Source organism: Phaseolus vulgaris, chromosome 1 (assembly GCF_000499845.2).
Source record: "Phaseolus vulgaris cultivar G19833 chromosome 1, P. vulgaris v2.0, whole genome shotgun sequence".
In the NCBI taxonomy this organism is placed as follows: Eukaryota; Viridiplantae; Streptophyta; class Magnoliopsida; order Fabales; family Fabaceae; genus Phaseolus; species Phaseolus vulgaris.
In genome coordinates this window covers 21,812,776-21,840,525 of record NC_023759.2, presented here as the reverse complement: position 1 = coordinate 21,840,525, position 27,750 = coordinate 21,812,776, and the positions used below count along the sequence as shown (strand labels likewise).

General features: G+C 48.5%; 1 protein-coding gene across 1 annotated transcript; it reads left to right on the top strand.

Annotated features, from left to right (window-relative positions):
* Window positions 1–717: 717 nt before the first annotated feature.
* On the top strand, window positions 718–26,660 carry LOC137815689 (uncharacterized). Its single transcript, XM_068618802.1, has 2 exons — window positions 718–963; window positions 26,463–26,660. The coding sequence occupies exons 1-2, from the start codon at window positions 718–720 to the stop codon at window positions 26,658–26,660; spliced, it is 444 nt and encodes a 147-aa protein (XP_068474903.1).
* Window positions 26,661–27,750: the final 1,090 nt, after the last annotated feature.

Here is a 27,750-nt window from a genome sequence, read left to right as displayed (position 1 = left end):
CATCATCTGTGTATGAAACGCGGTGAGATGTGCCTCAGGATCCTCCAAGCCGGTGAAAGAGGCTTTCATAGCCACCATGCTCGCAGGGACCACCGTCTCCATGATCGCCTTAGCAAACGGCATCGAAAAAACGCGCGGTGGTGACGACGGTGCAGCTTCTTCATCGGTTGTGCATCCTCTTTGCTTGTGAAGAGACTGACGCAGCTCCTCATTAACCAACAACAGGCCCACCCAGCGCCTCTACAAGCAGCAAACCTCCCTCTTGAGGTCACGAGGATGTGGGAGCCTTTATCTGCCAAGCTGAAGACGATAGCAGAAGACATCCCCGCCATCATAACTAGAGCCGTGGAGAGCTCCACCAGGAAGCTCCAGGACGACCTCTTCAACCTTAGAACTGAGAACAACACCATGAGGGTTGAGGTGGAGAAGTTGTCCTTCAATCTGACACTCGCGGAGATTGAACACTCCCGAGTAGAAGATGCGATGAGCACCGAGCTCCGGTTGGCGCACAAGGAGGCCACCGATCTCCGCCATAAGGTGCAGCAACTGGCTCAATAAAAGATTGAACTAGAGAGCAAGATTGTTCCTTATCGCGTCAAGGTGGCTGACCTGGAGGCTCTCATAAAAACTGACGCCGCCAAGGTGAAGAAACTGGAGCAGAGGTCCGCTGATTGGGAGATCTTCCTTGGTAAGGTGGAGAAGGCGAGGGATGACGCCATGGCTGAGCTTGCCGAGGCCAACAAAGAGAGGGGGAGGATCGCTGCTGAATTGGGCCAAGTGCAAGCGGAATCCAAGAAGGTTGCTGAAGACCTTCTCCAGGCTCAAGAAAACAACGAAAAACTCAAGAAGCAAGTCGAAGAGCTGGAGCAGCAGAATAAGGGGCTGAAGGAGCAAACTGAAGGACTCCAGAAACAGATTGAAGAGCTTAATATGAGTTCTGCCCAAATTCTGGCTGCTGGATTCGTGGCTGCACGGGAACAGTTTGAATGCTTGTTCCCCGATCTGGATCTCAGCATGGTGTCCTTAAACAACGAGGTGGTGGATGGGAAGGTGGTTCCCGTCGAAGACTAATCAATTTCCCCTCATCCACCACCTTTATGCTTTTTCTTTGTATGCAATTGTAATGAACTTTCTTCTTTTTCTATTTACGTACCCCGAACTGATATTTACTTAATGAGATTGCCTTTGCATTTCCTCTTGTGACTTCCTTGGCTGCTTTAACTTCCCTTGCGCAATTTACTTCAGAGAAATAACTTAGTAATTTCGTAGGCACGATCTTGTACTTAACTGTTTCGAACCATTTCAACTTCGAACAATAATCACTTTAACAACTCGTAATCTTAAGGCAATTAACCTTAGCGCGAAATTATTCTTCAAGCAACGAACTTCAACTCAACCACTGGCTTAAAACATTTCTTCACCCGATCTGCTTCATCAAAACGGGTCTTTAACTTTCTCGCCCCTGCTTGAACTTTTCCTGGTCGCCAAAGACTCTTGGCGATATCAGCTTCTGTTTGGCTCCATGCCTTGGCCATTGCTCTTTTATCTGGGGGTAGAGGCGCCTTTCGGATCCTTCTCTACCTTCCTGAACTTCAGAACAAAGACGTTCTCTTCGAACCTACCTTAGCCACCTTCCCATCTTCGTCCACCCTCAACCCCACACCTGAACTCGTTCGAGACGAGAAGGATTTTATCTTGCCTGAACTCGCTCATAGGCGAGAAGGTCTTTTACTTGCCTGAACTCGCTCATAGGCGAGAAGGTCTTTTACTTGCCTCTACATTGCCCCGGGGGTTACATCTTCTCGCCCCCAGAAACACTGAGGACTTTTCACTGGTGCCTCTACATTGCCCCAGGGGTTACATCTCCTCGTCCCCAGAAACACTGAGGACTTTTCACTCTTTCTCGCCTGCACTCGCTTGACGGCGAGGAGGTCTTTAACTCGCCTCAGGACGCGCGAGGGCGTTGAGGTCTTTTAGCTGGTGCCTCCGATCGCCGAAAGACGATGAGGACTTTAACTTTAACTTGTGCCTCCGATCGTCGAAAGACGATGAGGACTTAAAACTTTAACTGGTGCCTCCGATCGCTGAAAGACGATGAGGACTTAAAACTTTAACCGGTGCCTCCGATCGCCGAAAGACGATGAGGACTTAAAACTTTAACTGGTGCCTCCAATCGCCGAAAGACGATGAGGACTTAAAACATTTTAGAAAGCATGCAATATATCTCAAACTTGCCTTAAGCCACATACAAGTGACAAGGTCTTTCTTCAAAACTTTCTGAAAACAACAGGCACGCAATCTAAAACAACTTGTACTTTGAAAACTTCTCTTTATTGGGTGGCCTCATTAAAAACCCTCCTTAGGGAAAAAAGAGTGTCCCCTTCAAACTGTTTTAACAGAGACATTGTAATATAACCTCGTGTTTGTCTTTACTTACAAGGCTTTTCAACTGTAATATAACTTCAGGTGCGTGGCGTTCCAAGTGCGAGGAATCGCCCCTCCTTCCAATGTCTCTAAGCGGTAGGCGCCGTTCCCGAGCGCCTCGGTTATTCTGAACGGCCCCGTCCACTTGGGCGACAGTTTATTCTCCATTTCGTACTGGTGGGCTTTCCTCATCACCAGGTCGCCTTCTCTAAACTGTCTTGGCATCACCTTCGAGTTGTATCTTCGTTCAATCCTTCTCTTCACCGCTTCAGCCTTCAACCTTGCCTCTTCCCTGACCTCATCTAGTAGATTCAGGTTCAGCCTTCTTTCTTCATTCGAATCTTCCTCTACAAAGTTCTGGAATCTCGGCGAGCTCTCCTGGATCTCTACTGGAATCATTGCATCACACCCATAGACCAAGCTGAACGGGGTCTCATGGGTTCCTGACTGCTCGGTGGTGTGGTACGCCCAGACTATATGGGGTACCTCCTCAGCCTAGCTTCCTTTGGCTTTCTCTAGTCTTCTCTTCAAACCTCTCAGCAACACCCGATTAGCCGACTCCACCTGGCCATTTGTCTGAGGGTGCTCGACGGATGCAAACACTTGTTGGATTCCCACCCCCTCGCAAAGCTTCTTCAACAGGTGGCTTGCAAACTGAGTCCCATTGTCTGACACCAGGCGCTTGGGCACTCCAAACCGGCACACAATATTCTTCCACACGAAACCTTCGATCTTGTGTGCGGTGATCTGGGCCACTGGCTCTGCTTCGATCCACTTGGTGAACTACTCAATCGCCACCACCAAGTACTTCATCTGCCTGATCGCCAGCGGGAATGGTCCCAGGATGTCGATTCCCCAAGTATGAAACGACCAAGGGCTGTAGATCGACTTCAACTCCTCGGGAGGCGCCTTGTGCCAATCGGCGTGCTGTTGGCATTGTTTGCAACATTGGGCATACTTCTTGCAGTCTTCTCTCATCGATGGCCAGTAGTAACCTGCACGGAGAGTCCTTGCGGCCAGAGCTCGACCCCCGACGTGGCTTCTGCATATACCTTCGTGGAGCTCTGCCATGATTCTCGTGCACTTCTCGCCGTGTACGCACTCCAGGAGTGGGTGAGTGAACCCAAACCTGTACAGATCGCCATCAATCAATGTGTACTTGCTAGAATTTTTCTTTACCTTCCTAGCCTCTGTCGGATCCAGTGGGAGAAGGCCATCTGCCAGGCATCGCTTGTATTGTGTTATCCAGGTGTCTGGCTCATGGATAGCGCAGGCCTGCGTCATGTTCACCTTCTCTCCTCGACATGCTCTAATTCTCGGCGATCTCAAAGTCTCTTGCGTCAGGGACTTATGACTTCTCGCTGCTTTCTCCGTCGACTTGCTTATCTGAAGGACCAGGTGATCTGCTACAAATGCTCTCGGCGTCTTCAGAGTTTCTTGAATCACCGTCCTCTGCCTCACCGTCGACTTGCTTGCCTGAACTGGCGAGCTTAGCTAGCAAGTCAGCTCGGGCATTCTGCTCTCTGGGCACATGCACTACTTCAAAGGAGGCAAAGGAACTCTTCAATTCCTGCACATACTCCAAATAGGCCGCCATTTGTGGATCTTTAGCCTGGAACTCGCCTGTTACTTGCCTTGTGACTAGCAGCGAGTCACTCTTAGCCATTAGCACCCTGGCTCCCATCTCTTTGGCCAGCAAAATCCCGGCGATCAGCGCCTCATATTCTGCTTGATTGTTACTGGCTTTGAAGGCAAATCTCAAAGATTGTTCGATCAGCACGCCGTTGGGTCCTTCCAAAATGACTCCAGCACCGCTACCCTGCTGGTTCGACGATCCATCTACCGAGAGCACCCAACGGAAGTCGTCCCCTTCAACTCGTGTCGCCTCAGACGAGAGCTCGACCACGAAATCCGCAAAGATCTGCCCCTTGATCGGGCCTCGGGGCTCATACTTAATATTAAACTCTGACAATTCTACCGCCCACTTTACCATCCTTCCTGCAACGTCAGGCTTCTTCAAGACCTTCTGGATGGGCAGGTCAGTCATCACTAGTATGGTGAAGCTATGGAAATAGTGGCGCAACCTCCTCGCCGAAAATACCACAGCCAGCGCAGCCTTTTCCAGGGCCTGATATCTCGTTTCGGGGCCCTGCAACACCTTACTCACAAAATAAATAGGCTTCTGAGCCTGATCTTGATCCTGGGCGAGCACCGCACTCACCGCCATCTCAGTTACAGCAAAATACAACCTGAGAGGGGTTCCCACCAGCGGTTTGCACAAGACCGGCGGGCTCGCCAGATATTCCTTCAGCTTGACGAAGGCTTCCTCGCACTCCTTCGTCCAAGCAAACTTGTTATTGCGCCTCAAGCACTGAAAATAGGGATGGCCCTTTTCTCCGCTAGCTGACACGAAGCGAGACAGGGCTGCCATCCAACCTGTCAGCTGTTGAACTTCCTTCACCGTAGCTGGGCTCCTCATCGCCAAGATGGCGGCACACTTATCAGGGTTGGCCTCTATGCCTCTTTCAGTAAGGAGGAAACCCAAAAACTTTCCAGCCTCCACGCCGAAAATGCATTTCTCTGGATTAAGCTTTAATCTGAACTTGGCGATCGTCGTGAACAATTCTTCCAAGTCTGCAACGTGCTTGCTCTTTTCTAGCGAGGTCACGACCATGTCATCGACGTACGCTTGCCCGTTCCTTCCCAGCATTGGTGCAAGTACTCGATCCATCAAACGGCATCACCTTGTAGCAGTAGCACGATCTCTCCGTCATGAAGGCTGTCTTCTCTTCGTCCATGGGATGCATCTTGATCTGATTATACCCCGAGAAGGCATCCAGGAAGCTCAACAACTTACACCCTGCAGCACTATCCACCAGGGCGTCTATGCTTGGTAAAGGATACGAATCCTTTGGGCAAGCCTTGTTCAGGTCAGTGAAATCGACGCACATGCGCCATTTCCCATTACTCTTCTTCACCAGCACGACATTTGCCAGCCATTCAGGGTACTGGACCTCCCTGATGTGGGCTGCAGCGAGGAGTTTCTGTGTTTCGTCCCTGATCGCCTGCCTCCTCTCTTCGTTGAACTTTCTTCTTCTTTGTCGCACTGGTCTCACCAAGTTGTCCATCGCCAGATGATGGCACAAGAAGTCGGGGTCGATCCCGGGCATGTCCGAAGCGGACCATGCAAACGCGTCCAGATGCCGCTCAATCACCTTGGCGATCTGGTCCTGGAGCTCAACCTCCAAGGATCTTCCCAGCTTGAAGATCTTTCCCCCGATTTCTCTCTCGAGCCACTGCTCGACGGGTTTTGGTCTGGTTTCTCTGGCGATCACCGCCCTGGCAATTCCCAGCTCTCTCACTTCCTCAGGGCGATTCCTTGCCTCTTCCTCCTCCAGACCAGCGTTCCCCTCCCCCAGCTCAGCGTCCACCATCTCCACCTCCCTTCCGGCGATCTCTTCTGTTACCGTCGATCTGGGCTTCACACCAGGAGGCGGGGTGGTTGTTACGTAACTCACCGATCTCTTGTTTTTCAGGCTATTCTCATAGCACTTCTTCGCTTCCTTCTGATCGGACTTGATGGTGATAACCACCCCCTCCATGGACGGCAACTTCACCTTCATGTGCCGGGTCGACGGTATGGCACCTATCCTGTTGAGCGTGGGTCTTCCCAACAGGATGTTGTATGCTGAAGGAGCGTTTACAACGAGGTATTTGATTTTCTCCGTTCTTGAACCCGCCACGTCTGTAAACGTTGTTCTCAATTCTATGTACCCCCTGACCTCTACTTGGTCACCAGCGAAACCATACAAACATCCTCCATAGGGCCTCAGCTGGTCAAGGGGCAGCTCCAACTGCGTGAAAGTCGGCCAAAACATCACATCTGCCGAGCTTCCTTGGTCCACTAGCACCCTGTGGACCTTTCTTCCTGCTGTTATCAGCGAAATTACTATGGGATCATTGTCATGAGGCACAACATCCCGGAGATCTTGCTTGGTGAATGTAATATCCACTTCTGGCGAGTGGTCTTCAAACATATCCACCGTCATCACAGACCTTGCGTACCTCTTCCTCTGTGATGCGGTGCATCCACCTCCTGAGAAACCCCCTGCAATGGTGTGGAATTCTCCGTGCGTAGGCATCTCGTGCTGCTGAGCCTCAGCACCTGCTGGTTGGGAGCTTGACGCGCCCCCCATCCTTCTGTCCAGCAAATAATCATTTAGGAACCCGCTCTTAACCAGATCGTCGAGCTGGTATCCTAATGCTAAGCACGAGTCCACGGTATGGCCAAAGCCCTGGTGAAACTCACACCAGGCGTCCGGCTTTGGTCCCAGCACCTTGTCGCCCACCTTTTCTGGCGCCTTCAACCTAGCGGATATGTTGGGAATGGCGATCAGATCCGCCAATCCCATGACAAACTTGTGCTTAGACGGGCGATTGTATTCCCGGCGTGCTGGTTGCTGGCGTCCTTGGCCCCTGCCCTTGTTCTTCCTTGGATCATAAGGATGGCGAGTCCTCTGATCCCTTCTGGCCGTCGCTGTCTCCAGCACCCTCTGCGGCTGGATCCTGGTCTGGGCGCGTGGCCTAGCGGGGGCCACGCTTCCTCTCTTCTCGGTGACTTCGCTCTCGTCGGCGATGTGAGCCACCGCAAGTCGCCTAACCTCAGCAAGCGTAGCGGGGTGTGCCCTGATCAACGCCTCGCAGAATGGTCCCGGCAGCACGCCCTTCTTAAATGCATAGACTAGCATTTCTTCATCTTTGGCCGGCGATCTGACCATCTGTGCCCCAAAGCGATTCAGGTAGTCCCTGAGGGACTCTCCCTGATACTGCCTTATATCAAACAGGTCGTAAGACACCCTGGGCGGTGCCTTATTCACGATGTACTGCTCGACGAAAATCTTCGAGAACTGTTGGAAACTGGTTATGTGACCGTTAGGCAGGCTCACAAACCATTCCAGCGTCGTTCCCTGGAGCGTGCTCACAAACATCTTGCAATACACGGCGTCTGACCCCCCTGACAGCATCATCTGCGTATGGAACGTGGTGAGATGAGCTTCAGGATCCTCCACGCCGGTGAAAACAGCCTTAACAGGAACCACACTCATAGGAATAGGCGTGTCAGTAATCGCCTGAACGAAAGGCATAGGGAAAACACGAGGCGGCGTCGACGGCGCGACCTCCTCAGCAATAGGACGCCCTTGCTGCTCCTGAAGAGCTTGACGCAGCTCCTCAGTCACCTTGCTAAGCTCATCATTCCTGGCGCGAGAGGCGACCAGGTCCTCGTGCATTCTCGCCTGTTCTATGCGCGAGGCTTCCACAGTTGCCTGCAAGAAACGCATCATCTCTGCCATCTGCGCCATGGTCATGGCGGCGGCGCCTTCAGCAGCGACGGGCGCAACCGGACTTGAACGATTGCTTCTCATTTTTCTCATGAAACTTGGCGAATCACAGAATACAGCGAACAACACTTACTTCAGCTACGATCGATTCAGCGATCAATCGGAAAAACTGCGCGAAACTCTGCAAGAAACTCACGAACACCGCGAACCTCCAAAGAAACCTGCAACTCCACCAGAAACCACCGCTTCTCCCACGGATAATCAAACGAGCGAAGGAACTCAAACTCCACCGAACAAATCGCGCGTAAACAGCAGAAAACCTCACTTCACCGAACAAAAATCCAAACGAACAGTGGAAAACGCGAAATCACCGAACAAATCTTAAGCGAACAGCGAACTACGGTTGCACCAGCACACAACCACGCAGAAAACTACGAAAACCTCCAAGAACTCACGCTGTGGACGGGAACAGGTTTTACACGGCCCCACGGTGGGCGCCTGATGATCCTGCCTGTTGACCAGAACGTTGGAATCTGCCTCGTCAAAGGATCGACGTGTGCACCGCTTCAAACCTCCGTCCTTCTTCAAGATCCACCTCAAGAACCTGCAAAAGAACAGAGCGGCGCCGCTGCGGCCGATCGCACTCCAACGCCCAAGTCAGTGACCGAACCACCAAATACTAAGAGCAAGAACACTCAAGAAATCTCAAGGAACCGTGCAATGTTCTCTCTCACAGTAAGCTCTAGAACTCGCAAGCGTAAAGAGTATAATCTGAACGTGCGTACCTGATCCTGCCTGTTGACCGGAGCGCTGGAGAATGCCTCGTCAAAGGATCGACGTGCGCGCCGCTTCTCACTTCCGTTCCTCCTCTGGATCTATCTCAAGAACCTGCAAAGAAACGATACGGCGCCGCTGCGGCCGATCGCACTCCGACGCTCAAGTCAGTGACGGTATCACCAAATACTAAGAACTGGAACCGTGCAAATCTCTCTCACAAACAGCTCTGTCACTCGCAAGCGTAAAGTGTATGAACTGAACGTGCGTACCTTAGGAAATCTGTTAAGAACTCTTATATACCTGGTGATTTTCTCTCTCCTGGCAGTTACAGACTTGGACACGTGGCTTGCATCCGACTGTACACGTGCCATCATCTGGAGGCTCACTGACTTGGCGCTGCTTCTACTCTCATTTTGGCTAAGTTACCTATGCATGGTGCTGCCCAGTGCATAGCTAACTCAGGAATGCGATCTCTACTGAAACTGGCGAGGTAGGGCCTTCATACACCTTCCCTGTGGTCTCGCCGGCCGCCTTCATAATCTGCTTCTCCTTTAACTTCGGCGATGTGCTTGTTCTGGCGATCTTCGACTGCCTGGTCGCCTGAGTCTGCATCTGGCGACTTCGTCCCCAACCTGGCGATCGCCTATTCTGGTAAGCTGGAGATCGGAACACGCCAACTTAACTATCGGCGACTACATGTGCCTCCCGACTTCCTTCCCAACTGTCAACCTGGCGCCTTGTCAACACGCCTACACTGTAACAGGATGCCACGTCATCGCATCCGACCAGCAGGGCGGTACACAAGCCCCCCAGTCTTAAGCGAAGACTTGTCTAGCGAAAAGACTGAAAAAGCCTTCGTTAACACCGGTCTACGTGGCATGGGCGCAGAATTCCAAGCGGTAGTACTTTCTGCTGCTCTGACGCTCCACCAAATGCTTCACGCATCTTTCGACACGTGGCTCTCATCAACGGCCATCTTCATCTGCCGTTAGCGCTTCCCAAAACCGTTCGAAAACCCCTAAACCCCTTACGCTCCTACTGTTTCATCACTTTCTTCAAACTTGCGTACGCTCTTATTTCCCTCTGCGAAAGCTCTCGACGTTCCTCGACGCTCTAGATCACCACCTCCCTTCAACATTCTCCCGATCATCGAAAGGTAACTACTTTCCTTCATCTGCTGGGTTTTCTTGCATTTTCACCGATTTGCATCATCCTATAACTGTCTGGTGCATACGCTGTGGGCTGTTTTCCATTTCTCCTTCTCGTAACTTAGGGTTCTGCCGATCGTCGCAACGAACTCATATTCGTTCGTCTTTCACCTTCCCTCCCTGATCGAGTCAGCCTTTGTAACCCTCCTGATTATTTTTCCTTTCTTCTTCGTTTGCAGTTTGCTACCATGACTCGCACGAAGATCACCCCGAACCCCCCTCCGTCAGCGCGAAACCCTCCTTCTCAAGCACACGACTCTACGCAAGTTCGTGGTGCCCCCTCTTCGCAGGCTGTGAGGCCCGCGTCTTCTCAAACCACTTTGGCCCAGGCGACTCCACCAAACGCTGGAGGAGCCCCCACCCCACTGCCAGACTTCAAGACGTTATACTCATGGGCTAACTCAACCCTCTTAAAGGAAACGTCGTCGGTGAACACCGCGGGAGCGGTTCTACGATTGACCAATGGGGACGAGGCCTACCAATCATTCCACAAGGAGCACGATGAGAGAATGATGGTGCTGCCTTGCCCAGCCACTCTGCCAGTGTGTGCTGATGATAAAGTGAGCGCCGACGGGCCCTTCTGCTTCGTCTACACCACTCTTTTCAAGAAAGTTAAACTCAGGTTCCCTCTTACTCGATTTGAGAGGGAACTCTTAACCGAGCTCAACATCGCTGCCGCCCAGCTTCACCCCAACAGCTGGGCATTCGTCCGGGCTTTTGAGGTAACATGCGCCCACCTGGGGTTGCCTGCGTCAGTGGACGTATTTTTATTTCTGTTTGAGGCCAAACACCCAGGCGATCGCCTTTGGGTCAGTCTGAACGCCATCGCTGGGAGATCCATCTTCACCATCTTCCAGCAGTCGTATAAGGATTGGAAGGGGAAGTTCATCCAGGTCCGCGCGAACGACAAAGACCCTTCCCTTCTCGACGGTTTCCCCTTGTACTGGGTGGACAAGGGGAAAAAAAGAGTCTAAGAGCTGCTTCAGGAGGCCCAGAAGTCCTGACAGCATGGGAGCTTTGGACAGAGACCTTTGTCTCTTCTGGAAGAGGGTGGCGGATGCCCACATAACATTCTTGACCCCCACCCTGATTTCCTTCGAGTTCTTTGAGGACCAGTTGGAATTTCAAATAGGTCAGGACACTACATCTTTGTCTTCACATTGCTTCAGATATTGTTTCTGGGCGTCTTGTGCGACACACACAAGACTTTGGTTTTATCTTTTCTGCATATGCCTGCTTTTGCTGTTTCCTTGCCTTGTACACTTACTCCATTCTCCTTTAAGCTAACCTATGCACTTTCATTTCATGCAGATACCATGTTGGGTAAGAACATGCTCGCCGATCTAAAGGCGCTCGCCCGAAACCACGGGTTGGCGACCGGCTCCCAGACGGTTCCCAACTCGGCGGTCGAGAAGGCCATCATCCAAGGGCGATCACCGCCTAAGGCGCCCACTCAACGAAAGAAACTGGTCCTTAAGAGGCCAAAGCGGAAAGCCCCCCAAGTTGTCCAAGAGGATGAGGAGGAGGACGACGAGGTCACAGAGGATGGCCTTGTCACAAAAAGGAAGAGGGTGGCGCCATCTTCCCCACCTGCCCCGCCCCCTCTTCCTGCTTCAACACCACCATCAACACCCGCTCCTCCTCCTTCACCACCAGCACCACAAGCCCCTTCACCACCAGTCCAAGCAGTCCCATTGGCCACTGCGCCACCTGCAACTGAGGCCCAAGAGCCAAACTTCTTAGAGGACCCCCCGAGCGCCTCTACTCCACATATATCAGCAGGAGGGGGCCCTCCTTCCAACACCTCAGCTGCAGGAGTCATTCCAATCGGGGATGAGGTCGCTCACACCTCTCCAATCCTAATCACCGAGTCCCCGGTTGCGTCGCCGCGCCAAGAAGCAACCACCGAAAATACTGTTAAGGAAGGCGGCGACGAGAACCCTCAACAAGCCCCCCTGGCGCCTCTCCAAGCTGCAAATCTTTCCCTCGAGGTGACGAGGATGTGGGAACCTCTGACTGCTAAACTCAAAACCATTGCAGAGGATATCCCATCAATCATAACGAGAGCTGTGGAGAGCTCCACCAGGCGGCTACAGGATGACATCTACAACCTCAAGACCGAGAACAGCACAATGAAGGTCGAGGTGGAGAAGGTGTCATTCAGCCTAACGCTCGCGGAAATGGAACATTCTCGAGTGGAGGATGCCCTAAACACCGAGCTTAGGCTTGCGCGCAAGGAAGCTGTCGACCTTCGCCGCAAAGTCCACGAACTTGCCCAAGAGAAGGTCGAACTTGAAAGCAGAATCGTGCCTCTGCGTACCAAGGCGAGCAACCTGGAGGCTCAAATTCAAGCCAATGCCGACAAGGTACAGAAGCTGGAGCAGAGGTCGATCGACCGCGAGAAGCTACTTGGGCAAGTAGAGAAAGCAAGAGACGACGCCATGGCTGATCTCTCCGAGGCAAACAAAGAGAAGGTGAAGATGGTTGCCGAGTTGGCCCAGGCTCAAACAGAATCTAAGAAGGTGGCTGACGACCTTCTTCAAGCTCAAGAGACCAACAAACAACTCCAAAAACAGGTCGAAGAGCTGGAGCAGCAGAACAAGGAGCTTAAGCAGCAGGTTGAAGGATTTCAAAAGCAAATTGAAGAACTTCAAAAGCAAATTGAAGAACTTAAGCTAAGCTCTGCTCAGATTCTGGTTGCTAGGTTTGATGCCGCTCGAGAACAGTTTGCATGCCTCTTCCCTGATCTTGACCTTAGCATGGTGTCGTTAGACAACGAAGTAGTAGATGGGAAGGTCGTTCCCGCCGAAGGCTCAACCAACTCTACCCCCTCTGCCTCTTTATGAATTCACTTGTATTTATCTTGTAAAAACTCTTGCACATGTATTTTGAACAGCCACTTATTTCAATAGCGAAATTTGGATATGTCTTCTGACTTCTCTTGAGCGCTTTACTTTCTTTGTATGCCTAACTCTGCTACGCTTAACTTGGTGATTTTGCAAACACGACCTTTGGCGTAACTTCTTCGAGCTGATTCAAACTTAAGCAATAATCGCTTTAAACAACTTGCACCCCTGAGGCACTAACCTGATCGTAAGAAAGGTTCCAAGCAATGAACTATGATTCAATCATTGGTTCAAACAACGTCCCACTTGACCCGCTTTATCAAACAAGTCTTCCAACCTTCTCGCCGTGTTTGAACTTTCGCGATCACCTAGACCTCTTGGCAACACCAGCTTTTCTTAGCCTCAGGCTTTGGCAGTTGTCTCTTTATCTGAGGCAGAAATGCCCTTTGGGACCTTCCTTTACCTCCCCTGAACCTCAGAGCTAAAGACTGGCTGGCTTAGGCGTTCTCTTCGAACCTACCTTAGCCGCCTTTCAAGCTTCTTCCACCCTCTCCGCCATACCTGAACTCGTTCAAGACGAGAAGGATTTTATCTTGCCTATACTCGCGCACAGGCGAGAAGGTCTTTTAACTCGCCTGAACTCGCTCATCGGCGAGAAGGACTTTTACTCGCCTGAACTCGCTCATCGGCGAGAAGGACTTTAAACGGCCTTAACTCGCTCGACGGCGAGAAGGACTTTGTCAGGTGCCTCAACTTGCCCAGGGCGTACATCTCCCCCCCCCTGGATGCACTGAGGACCTTTCTCGCCTGCGCCCGCACAACGGCGAGGAGGTCTTTAACTTGCCTCTGCGTTGCCCCGGGAGTTACATTTTCTCGCTCCCAGAAACACGGAGGACTTTTTCTCTTTCTCGCCTGCACTCGCTCAACGGCGAGGAGGTCTTTTTAACTTGCCTCAAAACGCGCGAGGGCGTTGAGGTCTTCCATCTGGTGCCTCCGATCGCCGAAAAACGATGAGGACTTTAAAAACTTAACTGGTGCCTCTAATCGCCGAAAAACGATGAGGACTTTAAAAACTTAACCGGTGCCTCTAATCGCCGAAAAACGATGAGGACTTTAAAAACTTAACTGGTGCCTCTAATCGCCGAAAAACGATGAGGACTTTAAAAACTTAACCGGTGCCTCTAATCGCCGAAAAACGATGAGGACTTTAAAAACTTAACCGGTGCCTCTAATCGCCGAAAAACGATGAGGACTTTAAAATTTTAGAAAACACGCGACATATCTTTTCGTGCCTCAAATCATGTACGAATGACAAGGTCTTTCTTCGAAACTTTTGGAAATAACACATATGCGGTCTGAAAACACCTTATACTTCGAAAACTCTTCTTTTATTGGGCGGCCTCATTAAAAACCCTCCTTAGGGAAAAAAGAGTGCCCCCTTAAAACTGTTTTAACAGAGACATTGCAATGTAATATTTGTGTTTGTCTTTACTTACAAAGCTCTTAGCTATAGTACAACTTCAGGTGTGTGGCGTTCCAGGTACGAGGGATCGCCCCCCCTTCCAACGTCTCCAAGCGATAGGCTCCGTTCCCGAGTGCCTCGGTTATTCTGAACGGTCCAGTCCACTTGGGTGATAGCTTATTCTCCATCTCGTACTGGTGGGCCTTTCTCATCACCAGATTGCCTTCTCTAAACTGCCTTGGCATCACCCTTGAGTTGTACCTTCGCTCGACCCTTCTCTTCACCGCCTCAGCCTTCAGCCTTGCCTCCTCCCTGACTTCGTCCAGCAGATCCAGGTTCAGTCTTCTCTCTTCATTCGAGTCTTCCTCTACAAAGTTCTGGAATCTCGGCGAGCTCTCCTGAATCTCGACTGGAATCATGGCATCACACCCATAGACCAAACTAAACGGGGTCTCATGGGTTCCTGACTGCTCGGTGGTGTGGTACGCCCAAACTATTCGGGGTACCTCCTCAGCCCAACTCCCCTTGGCTTTCTCGAGCCTCCTCTTCAAACCTCTCAGCAACACCCGGTTAGCTGATTCCACCTGGCCATTAGTCTGAGGGTGCTCGACGGATGCAAACACTTGCTGAATTCCAACCCCTTCGCAAAGCTTCTTCAACAGGTGGCTCGCAAACTGAGTCCCATTATCTGATACCAGGCGCTTAGGCACTCCAAACCGGCACACAATATTCTTCCACACGAAGCCTTCGATCTTGTGCGCGGTGATCTGGGCCACTGGTTCTGCTTCAATCCACTTGGTGAAATACTCAATCGCCACCACCAAGTACTTCATCTGCCTGATCGCCAGTGGAAAAGGTCCCAGGATGTCGATTCCCCAAGTATGAAACGGCCAAGGGCTATAGATCGACTTCAACTCCTCGGGAGGCGCCTTGTGCCAATCGGCGTGCTGCTGGCATTGCTTGCAGCACTGGGCATACTTCTTGCAATCTTCTCTCATGGATGGCCAGTAGTAGCCTGCACGGAGAGTCCTGGCGGCCAGAGCTCGACCCCCGACGTGACTTCCACATATTCCTTCGTGGAGCTCTGCCATAACTCTCGTGCACTTTTCGCCGTGTATACATTCCAGGAGTGGGTGAGTGAACCCAAACCTGTACAGATCGCCATCAATCAGTGTGTACTTGCTGGAATTCTTCTTTACCTTCCTAGCTTCTGTTGGATCTAACGGGAGGAGGCCATCCGCCAGGCATCGCTCGTACTGTGTTATCCATGTGTCTGGCTCTTGGGTGGCGCAGACCTGCATCACGTCCACCTTTTCTCCTCGACAAGCTCTAATTCTTGGCGATCTCAGGGTTTCTTGCGTCAAAGACTTATGGCTTCTCGCTGCTCTCTCCGTCGACCTGCTTATCTGAAGGACCAGGTGATCTGCTACAAATGCCCTCGGCGTCTTCAAAGTTTCTTGAATCACTGTCCTCTGTCTACCCCCCTTGCCCGAACTGGCGAGCTTAGCAAGCAAGTCAGCTCGGGCATTCTGTTCTCGGGGCACATGCACCACTTCAAAAGAGGCGAAGGAACTCTTCAATTCCTGCACATACGCCAAGTAAGCCGCCATTTGTGGATCTTTAGCCTGGAACTCGCCTGTTACTTGCCCGGTGACTAGCAGCGAGTCACTCTTAGCCATCAGCACTCTGGCTTCCATCTCTTTAGCCAGCAGAATCCCGGCGATCAGCGCCTCATACTCTGCTTGATTGTTGCTGGCTTTGAAGGCGAATCTCAACGATTGTTCGATCAGCACGCCGTTGGGTCCTTCCAATATGACTCCAGCACCGCTACCCTGCTGGTTTGACGATCCATCCACCGAGAGTACCCAACGGAAATCATCTCCTTCAACCCGCGTCGCCTCTGAAGAGAGCTCGACTACAAAATCTGCAAAGATTTGCCCTTTGATCGGGCCTCGAGGCTCGTATTTAATGTCAAACTCTGACAACTCGACTGCCCACTTCACCATTCTTCCTGCAACGTCAGGTTTCTTCAAGACCTTCTGGATGGGCAGGTCAGTCATCACCAGTATTGTGAAACTGTGGAAATAGTGGCGCAACCTCCTCGCCGAAAACACCACAGCCAATGCAGCCTTCTCTAGGGCCTGATATCTCGTTTCTGGGCCCTGCAACACTTTACTCACGAAATAAATAGGTCTCTGAGCCTGATCCTGGTCCTGGGCGAGCACAGCACTCACCGCCCTCTCAGTCACAGCGAAATACAACCTGATAGGGATTCCCGCCAGTGGTTTGCACAAAACCGGCGGGCTCGCCAAATATTCCTTCAGCTTGACGAAAGCTTCCTCGCACTCTTTCGTCCAAGGAACTTGTTATTGCGCCGCAGACACTGGAAATAGGGATGTCCCTTTTCTCCGCTTGCTGACACGAAGCGGGATAGGGCCGCCATCCGACCCGTCAGCTGCTGGACTTCTTTCACTGTAGTCGGGCTTCTCATCGCCAAGATGGCGGCGCACTTGTCCGGGTTGGCCTCTATCCCTCTTTCAGTCAAGAGAAAACCCAAAAATTTTCCAGCCTCCACGCCGAAAATGCATTTCTCCGGGTTGAGCTTCAACTTGAACTTGGCGATCGTCGTGAACAACTCTTCCAAGTCTGCAACGTGCTCGCTTTTCTCCTGCGAGGTCACGACCATGTCATCGACGTAAGCTTGCACGTTCCTTCCCAGCATCGGTGCAAGTACTCGATCCATCAGCCTCTGGTACGTGGCCCCCGCGTTCTTCAGCCCGAACGGCATCACCTTATAACAGTAGCACGACCTCTCCGTCATGAAAGCTGTTTTTTCTTCATCCATGGGATGCATCTTGATCTGATTATAGCCCGAGAAGGCGTCCAGGAAACTCAGCAGCTTGCACCCTGCAGCGCTATCAACCAGGGCATCAATGCTTGGTAAAGGATACGAATCCTTTGGGCAAGCCTTATTCAGGTCGGTGAAATCGACGCACATGCGCCATTTCCCGTTGCTCTTCTTTACCAGCACGACATTTGCCAGCCACTCAGGGTACTGGACTTCCCGGATGTGGCCTGCAGCGAGGAGTTTCTGGGTCTCATCCTTGATCGCCTGCCTCCTTTCTTCATTAAATTTCCTCCTTCTTTGCCGCACCGGTCTCACCATGTTGTCCATCGCCAGATGATGGCACAAGAAGTCGGGATCGATCCCGGGCATGTCCGAAGCAGACCAGGCAAACGCGTCCAGATGCCGTTCAATCACCTTGGCGATCTGGTCCTGGAGATCGACCTCCAGAGATCTTCCGAGCTTGAAAACCTTCCCCCCGATCTCCTTCTCGAGCCACTGCTCGACGGGTTTGGGCCTGGACTCTCTGGCGATCACCGCCTTGGCGATTCCGAGTTCCCTTGCTTCCTCCGGGCGATTCCGCGCCTCTTCCTCCTCCAGGGCAGCATTCCTCTCCCCCAGCTCAGCATCTACCATCTCTACGTCCCTTCCAGCGGCCTCCTCCATTATCGGCGGTCTGGGCTTCACACCGGGCGGTGGGGTGGTTGTGACATAGCTCACTGATCTTTTATTTTTCAGGCTATTTTCATAGCACTTTTTCGCTTCCTTCTGATCAGACTTTATCGTGATCACCACCCCTTCCATGGACGGCAGCTTCACCTTCATGTGCCGAGTCGATGGAATTGCGCCTATCCTGTTGAGAGTGGGCCTTCCCAGCAGGATGTTATATGCTGAGGGGGCGTTTACGATGAGGTACTTGATTTTCTCCGTCCTCGACCCAGCCTCATCGGTAAACGTGGTTCTCAGCTCGATGTACCCCCTGACCTCCACCTGGTCGCCAGCGAACCCATACAAGCACCCTCCATAGGGCCTTAGCTGGTCAAGGGGCAATTCCAACTGCGTGAAAGTCGGCCAGAACATCACGTCTGCCGAACTTCCTTGGTCCACCAGAACTCGGTGGACCTTCCTCCCCGCCGTGATCAACGAAATAACAATGGGATCGTTGTCATGAGGCACAACGTCCCGAAGATCCTGCTTGGTGAACGTAATGTCCACTTCGGGCGAGTGATCTTCAAACATGTCTACTGACATCACCGATCGCGCGTACCTTTTCCTCTGCGACGCGGTGCATCCACCACCTGAGAAACCCCCTGCAATGGTGTGGATCTCCCCATGGATAGGCATCTCATGTTGCTGGGCTTCTCCACCTGCTGGCTGGGAACTCGACGCCCCTCCGGTCCTTCTGTCCAGCAGATAGTCGTTTAGGAACCCGCTCTTGACCAGGTCATCGAGCTAGTATCCTAAAGACAAACATGAGTCCAGGTTGTGGCCAAAGCACTGGTGAAACTCGCACCAGACGTCCGGCTTCGACCCTAGCACCTTGTCGCCCACCTTCTCGGGCGCCTTCAATCTAGCTGATATGTTAGGGATAGCGATCAGGTCCGCTAGTCCCATGACGAATTTGTGCTTAGGTGGGCGATTGTATTCCCGGCGTGCTGGTTGTTGGCGTGCTGGCGGTTGGCGTGCTTGGCTTCTTCCCTTGTTTCTCCTATCGTAAGGATAGCGAGTCCTTTGATCCTTTCTGGCCGCCGCTGCCGTTTCCAGCACTCTCTGTGGCTGGATCCTGGTCTGGGCGCGTGGCCTAACGGGAGCCACACTGCCTCTCTTCTCGGCGACCTCACTCTCGTCGGCGATGTGAGCCACCGCAAGTCGCCTGACTTCAGCAAACGTCGCTGGATGAGCCCTGATCAAGGCTTCGCAGAATGGCCCTGGCTGCACGCCCTTCTTGAAGGCATAAACCAGCATTTCTTCATCCTTGGCCGGCGACCTGACCATCTGCGCTCCGAAGCGATTGAGGTAGTCTCTGAGGGACTCCCCATGGTACTGCCTTATATCAAACAGGTCATAGGACACCCTGGGCGGTGCCTTGTTCACAATATACTGCTCGACAAAGATTTTCGAAAATTGCTGAAAATTAGTTATGTGGCCATTAGGCAGGCTCACAAACCACTCCATCGCCGTTCCCTGGAGCGTGCTCACGAACATCTTACAATAGACAGCATCCGACCCTCCCGACAGCATCATCTGTGTGTGGAACGTGGTCAGATGAGCCTCTGGATCCTCCACGCCGGTAAACACAGCCTTAACCGGAACCACGCTCGTGGGAATTGGTGTGTCGGTAATCGCCTGAACGAAAGGCATTGGGAACACACGAGGCGGCGGCGACGGTGCCACTTCTTCAGCTGAAGAACGACCCTGCTGCTCCTGAAGAGCTCGACGTAGCTCTTCAGCTACTTTGCTGAGCTCCTCGTTCCTGGCGCGAGAGGCGACCAGGTCTTCATGTATCCTCACCTGCTCGACGCGCGAGGCTTCTACAGTGGCCTGCAATGAGCGCATCATTTCTGCCATCTGCGCCATGGTCATGGCGGCGTCGCCTTCAGCTGCGACGGGAGCCACGGGACTGGAACGATTGCTTCTCATCTTTCTCATTAACTTCAGCGAACCACAGAAGTACAGCAAATAACACTTCAACCACGAACGAATCAGCGACCGATCGGAGAAGATTCAAGAAACTGCGCAAGGACTTCAAGAAACCGCGAACCTTCGAAGAAAATCGCAGCTTCACCAAAAACCACCGTTTCCCCGCGAACCAAACAACCAAACGAAAGAACTCGAATCCACCGACCGAAAAACCAAACGAACGGTTTAAAACACAAACTTCCCCGAACGAAACTCAAAGAAACCAAGAACGACGGTTGCACCAGCACACAACCGCGCAGAAAACCTCGAAAACCTCCACGAACTCACGCTGTGGATGGGAGCACGTTTTACACGGCCCCACGGTGGGCGCCTGATGATCCTGCCTGTTGACCGGAGCGCTGGAGAATGCCTCGTCAAAGGATCGACGTGCGCACCGCTTCTCACTTCCGTTCCTCCTCTGGATCTATCTCAAGAACCTGCAAAGAAACGATACGGCGCCGCTGCGGCCGATCGCACTCCGACGCTCAAGTCAGTGACGGTATCACCAAATACTAAGAACTGGAACCGTGCAAATCTCTCTCACAAACAGCTCTGTCACTCGCAAGCGTAAAGTGTATGAACTGAACGTGCGTACCTTAGGAAATCTGTTAAGAACTCTTATATACCTGGTGATTTTCTCTCTCCTGGCAGTTACAGACTTGGACACGTGGCTTGCATCCGACTGTACACGTGCCATCATCTGGAGGCTCACTGACTTGGCGCTGCTTCTACTCTCATTTTGGCTAAGTTACCTATGCATGGTGCTGCCCAGTGCATAGCTAACTCAGGAATGCGATCTCTACTGAAACTGGCGAGGTAGGGCCTTCATACACCTTCCCTGTGGTCTCGCCGGCCGCCTTCATAATCTGCTTCTCCTTTAACTTCGGCGATGTGCTTGTTCTGGCGATCTTCGACTGCCTGGTCGCCTGAGTCTGCATCTGGCGACTTCGTCCCCAACCTGGCGATCGCCTATTCTGGTAAGCTGGAGATCGGAACACGCCAACTTAACTATCGGCGACTACATGTGCCTCCCGACTTCCTTCCCAACTGTCAACCTGGCGCCTTGTCAACACGCCTACACTGTAACAGGATGCCACGTCATCGCATCCGACCAGCAGGGCGGTACAGTACCTCAGAAAGTTCGTTGAGAACTCTTATATACTTGGTCACTTTCTCTCTCCTGGCAGTTACAGACCTAGACACGTGGCTCGCATCCAGTCGTACACGTGCCATCATCTGGAGCCTCCTTGACTTGGGCGCTGCTTCTGACTCTCTTTTTGGCTAAGTTACTTATGCCTGGTACTGCCAGTGCATAGCTAACTTGGGAGCGCGATCTCTACTGGAACTGGCGAGTTAGGGTGCTCTCGTACACCTTCCCTGCGGTCTCGCCGGCCGCCTTCATAATCTGCGCCACCTTCATCTCTGGCGATGTGCTTGCTCTGGCGATCTCCAATTATTTGGTCGCCTGAGTTTACATCTGGCGACTTCATCTTCAACTGGGTGATCGCCGGTTCTGGTATGCTGGAGATCGGAACACGCCAACTTAATAACTGGCGACTTCACAAGCCCCCCGACTTCCTCCTCTTCTGCCACCCTGGCGCCTTGTCAACACGCCTACACTGTAGCTTGGTGCCACGTCATCACTTCCGACTACCAGGATGGTACAGTGTGTAAACCACCCGATCTCCTAGTATTCCCCAGCGATCTCTAACCACCTGATCTCCTAGTATTCACATACGGCGACTATGACGCAACTCTGGTGACCGCCGGTTACGCACACTAGAGATCGGAGAACGCCAATTCAGCGATCGGCGACCATACTGACTTCCCGATTTACTTCCCTTCTGTCGGCCAGGTGTCCCGTTCAACACGCCTATATTATCACTTGCCGCCACGTCATCACACCCGATGACCTGATCTGTACACCAAGGATGCTAATTTACACAATGAGAAGTCATCTCAAAGTAGAGACCTCACCAGAGGGAGAATTGAACAAGGACCAGAGCATCTAAAGTTCTTCCTGTTGGAAATCTTAAATCCAAATAGCAAATATAGGCTAGAATAAGGTACCTTTAGCATAATAGGGGCTGGGTAGCATTTTAGCTTAATCCTAGCCCTTTTGGGATGTATTTTGACCTAGTTTCTAGAAGGACAAGCCTAGGATGCGGGTTTGACTTAGTCAAACCCTAAGGCTGCCCATTTTTCCCTTTTCCCATCCTACCCCTTTAGCTTGTTCTCCAAGGCTCCTTCACCTATAAATAGGAGGCCTACCTAGTGTATTTGACATGTTGAATGAAATAGAGAAAAGTTACTTCTGCACATTTTGTGTGAGATGCTAGTGAGGCTTGTTCCTCTTAGTCTTTAGTCCTATCTTGTGAGAATTTGAGAGCTCTCAACTGATGGCTTTCAACACTTATCTTGGAGTAATTTCATCATCAAAGTGGCATGCTCATCATCTCAAACTCCATTTCTCATAAGCTTCCTTTTTCCTTCATTTTCTTTTCCTTCCATTGTCATTCCATTCAATTCATAAATATGTTCTTCTTTTGGTCTCCTTTTGTTCATTTGGTTATTGCATATGTTATTACCTTCCATGCTTAAATTCCGCACCATATTCTTGTCATCATCTTCACATTATAATTGTCTTTTCCTTTTTCCTTTGTGAAATGAACCTTCACATCTACTTAACCACTTGGTTAAGTTAATGTCTAGTGGCGATTTTCCTTAGGCTTTCACTCTTAATTGCCTAAATATCTCAATCATAGATCTAAAGTGTCACCTAAATGAACAATCCTAAAATCAACTCACATCAATACTTGTCTTAATTACTGTGGGAAAATCAGGTTTAGGGTTACTCATATTTTTCGTGAAGAGAATGCGTGTGCTGATAAGTTGGCTAATTTAGGATTTATTCATAGAGAATCATTTCATTGGTATAGTAGGCTTCCATCTAGTATGTTCTTAAAATTCTTTATGAATAGGTATAATCTACCTATGTATCGTGTTTGTTAACACATGGGTTTTGGTCTAGTCCCCCATGTTTTTTTGTATTTTCTTTCGTTTTTCTTTTTTAATAATATTTTTTTCATATGATGACAGATGATTGTTGTTACTTGAGGTGTCAGCCTAGCTGAGATGTCAAGTTGCATAGTGGTGTCTAATATGAAATTTTTTATATATAAGAAATAATTATACCTTTTACCTTCAGAATAATATCACAAGAGACTTAAAAGATAATAATCATTTATGTTATCTTCAGAATAACATGATAACAAATTTAAATATATTTGTAATTTTCATAATAATGTGATAACATATCTAAATAATAACAATTATATTTGTTATCTTCAGAATAATATCACAACATACTTAAAAGATAATAATCTTTTATGTTATCTGTTCCCGCCGGTTGACCGGGATCGTCTTTGCGCGTGGCTTGTCCTCGTGAGCTAGGGCACCTTCGTTTTTGCTCTGTCAAAGATACCTGAAAAGAAGTTAACAAAGGGGAGCCCTCGCGGCCGTTTGCACTCCGACGATCAAGTCAGCTAGCGAGAAACATTAAAGGGTGACGCACCCTCGTATCGGAACACTTGAACGAATGCTTTGAGGGTGATCGAAAACTGTACTGAAGGGCTAAAACTGTGTTGCCCTAATTGCCTTGTGCTCACAGCTGGGTGCGCCGTCAAGAACAATTAGGGTTTGTGCTCTGTGTGACTATGAGAATTAGGTTAAAACTTTCCCCTTTCAAATGCTCCCAAGGTCCCTTTTTATACACCTCTCATCATTAAAGCGCATTGAAAGCGTATAAAAACATTCCTTGGAATATTCTAATCTTAACTGAATTAACGCGTACCTTGGCAAACTTTCACTGAAACCTTTAATGAGCACATGTGCATTGCCACGTGCCCCTCTGACTTGATGGTTATTCTGTGCAGAGGATTCCACAGCGCCGCCACCGAACTTAGGGTTTTTCCATCGTGTGAGCCCTCTTTTCTGCGAAGTGCTTCTGTCACGTGGGTTGACTTTTTGGGTGCCAACTCATGTGCCCCAATCACTAGTCACTCGCCCTGGGGGTGTATCTACCTTTCTCTCGTATCATGCACGTGGTTCTCCCCTGGTCATTGCCCTCTCATGGGTCGTATCTGTCCCAGGGTCTCCCAATACTGGTACTAGAACTTATGGCCTTGAAGCCACCTTTCTCTTCTCCTTGCTACTGTTCTGAACTGTCGAGGCCCAATGTCTCTCTTGGGTGATGTCTTTGCTTAGGCGATGTCTTACTTGGGCGATGTCTCTCTTGGGCGATGCCTCTCTCGGGCGATGTCTCTCTTGGGCGATGTCTCTCTTGGGCGATGTCTCTCTTGGGCGATGCCTCTCTTGGCGACGTCTTACTTGGCGACGTCTTACTTGCCGACGTCTTACTTGGCGACGTCTTACTTTAGGGCGATGTCTTACTTTAGGGCGACGTCTTACTTTAGGGCGACCTGTTGACTTTTCTTCCTTGGGTCCCTTGAGGGGTCCCACCATTTGTTGACTTTGACTTCTGGTCAACGCCCGGGTACGGGACGGTACATTATATTTTGAATAATATGATGGCATATTTAAATACATTTGTGATTTTCATAATAATTTGATAACAAATTTAAAACATCACAACAGATTTAAATGGTAATGATCATTTATGCCACTGGTAGTTAGCGGGATGCTAATAATTCACAATGGTAATATCTCTCTTAGGCTTGTCTTTTCTTTTTTGTGGTTTTTGCTTTAGGATGCTAATAATTCACAATGAGGGGAGTTCCACCTATTGATTAAACTCTGATGATCAAGTTAGTGAGAGCATATAACTATCAGTATCTGAATATAAAGTATTTGTATGAGTGTAGTATCGCGAGATTGAACTTACCTTTGCTCAAGGTCTCAAGCCCCTTTTATAGTATTCATAGACCTCCTTTCAAGAGTTTAACAAACATAAAGATATTCTATTAATATATCCATTTATTCTATGGGCACAGACAACATTATCTCTAACTATTTATTTTCATTGAGATTTACGATAATATTTGTGCTTAACCAATTCAGTTATTCTTTCTATTATTTTTACTTTAATTATCTTCTAAATATGAGCTTCCAACAGTCTGGACCGAACTCCTAACGCATCATTAGGCTTACCATTTATCTTCGACCGAATTAGGTACCTTCCGAAATTGACCTGACCAGCCAAGTTAACATACTTAAGTGCTCGAGTCAGAATCCCGAACACGTCCAACCAATACAATTATTATAAATAAGTTACTATTTTAAAATTATTTTAATATACAAAATATATTTATAAAATAAAATTACTATATTATCTTTTTATAATCTATGTTATTATTATTATCATTATTATTATTATTATATAAATTTAAATATTTATTATAAATAATTATATATTTATTATTATTTATTAAAATTTATTATTAATAATATTATTAAATATTATTATTATTTTATTAGTTTAGTTGGTCAAACGAGCAATCTTATTTAAGAATTTTGCAAAGACATTTAGAGTGATCTTCATGTCTACGAATAAGATTAATTAGTAGTAATCATAGACATTTGTTCTCTTTTTATCTTTCAGACTATGTGTTTGTCATGCTAGTAAAGTTATAGTAAATATATTAAGTATGAACTTAGAAATTACATTAAATCGTAATGAAAAATAATCAATTATAAATTTTTCAGATACAAAATTATCTATAATAAATAATAAAAAAATTATTAAATAAAAATTAATTTTAAAGATAAAAAATAATTAATTGTCATATATAATTCAGAAACTAATAAAATTATTAGTATTAAAGTATTTTTATTATAATAAAATTAATTTTAAATTAATATCTAATTAATAATAAATTATATATACAATTATTTATAATAAATAATAATGATAATCAATTAAATATCAATTTAAAAGTTATTTATGAATAATAAAAATTAATTAAGATATCAATAATCTTTTTAATCTTTAAAATAATATCTAATTTAATCAATATTTTTTTTTCTAAAATTAGTTTATATTTAAAAAATTTCTAATAGTGCAAATATATAAAATATAATTTTAAAAAAATAACTTTGTTTTTTGTACTGACTAGTGTTTGGTTCTCGGTAGTATTTTCGTATGCTTGATTATTTTGTGGAATTGGGAGTCAGCTCGGTCTTTGGGTCTGGGTGAGATTTGTGCGGATGACCTTTTTCCAAGTTAGGCCCAAAATGTGTGGTAGGGTTGGTTACGCAAAGTAATTTTATATATAAATTCTCTTATAGATGTGTTTGGGGGCGGTGAACAATAATATTGTTGTTATTGTGCATATCTGTTGTTAGTATGTGGTAATATTTTTTTTGTTGCATATCTGTTACACGTGGTTAGTTGTTATTAACCCTAAAAAGATAGGGAGATGCATTGGTAACAGAAAGTGGGCCTGCGGATAGCACCTGAAGATCATTGGTGCCCATGACAGGTGGTTTTTCTGTTACAAGTAAAAGATTAATGTGTTTAGTATATTTTCAGTTAAGATTTGCTTATCTTCAGGGAGAATGGTTGCATGTTGCATGTGCGGCAATAAAAGGAGACTAAGTCTCTAGGTAAAGGTACGCTGTTTTTTATACACTTTCTTAACTGGTTACTTTTGCTAACCCTAACTGACTTGATCGTTGGAGTGTAATCAACAAATAGGGCGCCCTCTGTCTCACCGAAGCCTTATTCTAGTGCAACAGGGAGGCTTGGACTCGACTCCCGAAGAGGTAGATCCAGAAGGGGCATTCAACCGGCGAGAACATTTGGCGCCCACCGTGGGACCCGCTAAAACTTGATCCCATCCACATTCTGGTTCGAGTTTACAGACGGAGATGAGGAATACGAGGCAAGTTCCATTGGGACAAGAAGGAGGTGAGGCTCTTACATTGCATCAGCTTATGGAGACCATCAAGAATCTCCAAGAAGCCAACGAGCAGTCCAGACAGGAGCAGGAGAGATTACGAGAGGAGTTATGCAAAACCAATGAGGATTTGCATAGAGACCGACGTATCCCGAGAGAATGAGAGTGAAATCCTTCAGAGAGAGACTGCCCCGAGACTTTCGCGCGGGCTATAGTGGATGAACTAGTGCACGCGCACTATGTGGCACCCAAGATTACTTTCACGGGGTAGAAGACTCTGAAAGTGATACAAACCGGCAGATAACTAAGGACACAACAAGCACTTCCCAAAAGGGTCAATCATATCAAGATACAAGGCGAAGCCCCATTAAGCCTCGAGAAAGAATCAGCAAAAGAAGAAGAAGTTACAAACCCAAATAGCAGAAGTTCTTCCTTTTGGTCTTCTTAAAAAATAGAATATGTTTGTAAATAATTTAGGCTCACTTTAGCGGTCCAAATAGCAAAGATAGGCTAGAATAAGGTGCCTTTAGTATAATAGCGAGTGTAGGTAGCATTTTAGCTTGTTCCTAACCCTTTTGCAAGGCATTTTGACCTAGTTTCTAGAAGGACAAGCCTAGGATGCGGGTTTGACAAGCCTAGGAAAAGCCTTAGTCAAACCCTAAGGCTGCCCATTTTTTCCCTTTTCCCATCTACCCCTTGTCCTTGTTCTCCAAGGCTCCTTCATCTATAAATAGGAGGCATACCTAGTGTATTTTACAAGTTGAAATTAATAGAAGAAGAGTTACTCTGCACAAATTGTGTGAGGTGTTAGTGAGGTTTGAATTCCTCTTAACAGTTAGGTCTTATCTTGTGAGTATTGAGAGCTCTCAAGTGGCGGCTATCATCACTTATCTTAGAGGCCAATCACACTCCAAGTGGCGTGTTCCATTTCTCAAATCCATCACATAAGCTTTCTCCTTCCTTCATCTCTTCTTCCATTGTCATTCCATTTTTATTCTTTGTATCATGTTCTTGTTTGGTTTTCCTTGTTTCCATTCGACAATTCTATTTGGTTTTCCTTTCCATGTTCTTTAATTTTGCACATTTTAGCATCATTTTCACCTTATAATTGTCTTTTCCTTTTACTCTTGTGAAGTAAACTTTCACACTTACTTAACCACTTGGTTAAGTTCGTGTCCAATGGGGATCTTCATAGAGATCTCACCATATTCTTGCTTAAAATCCCAATCTAAGTAAAGTGTCACACCATAAAA

Bases quoted from the DNA above. Each gene is read 5' to 3' on its own strand.
- LOC137815689 (XM_068618802.1), top strand. From the start codon at position 718: ATGGCTGAGCTTGCCGAGGCCAACAAAGAGAGGGGGAGGATCGCTGCT. The intron at 964-26,462 runs GTGGCTGCACGG...TCGAGTTTACAG, and splicing joins AAATTCTGGCTGCTGGATTC to ACGGAGATGAGGAATACGAG.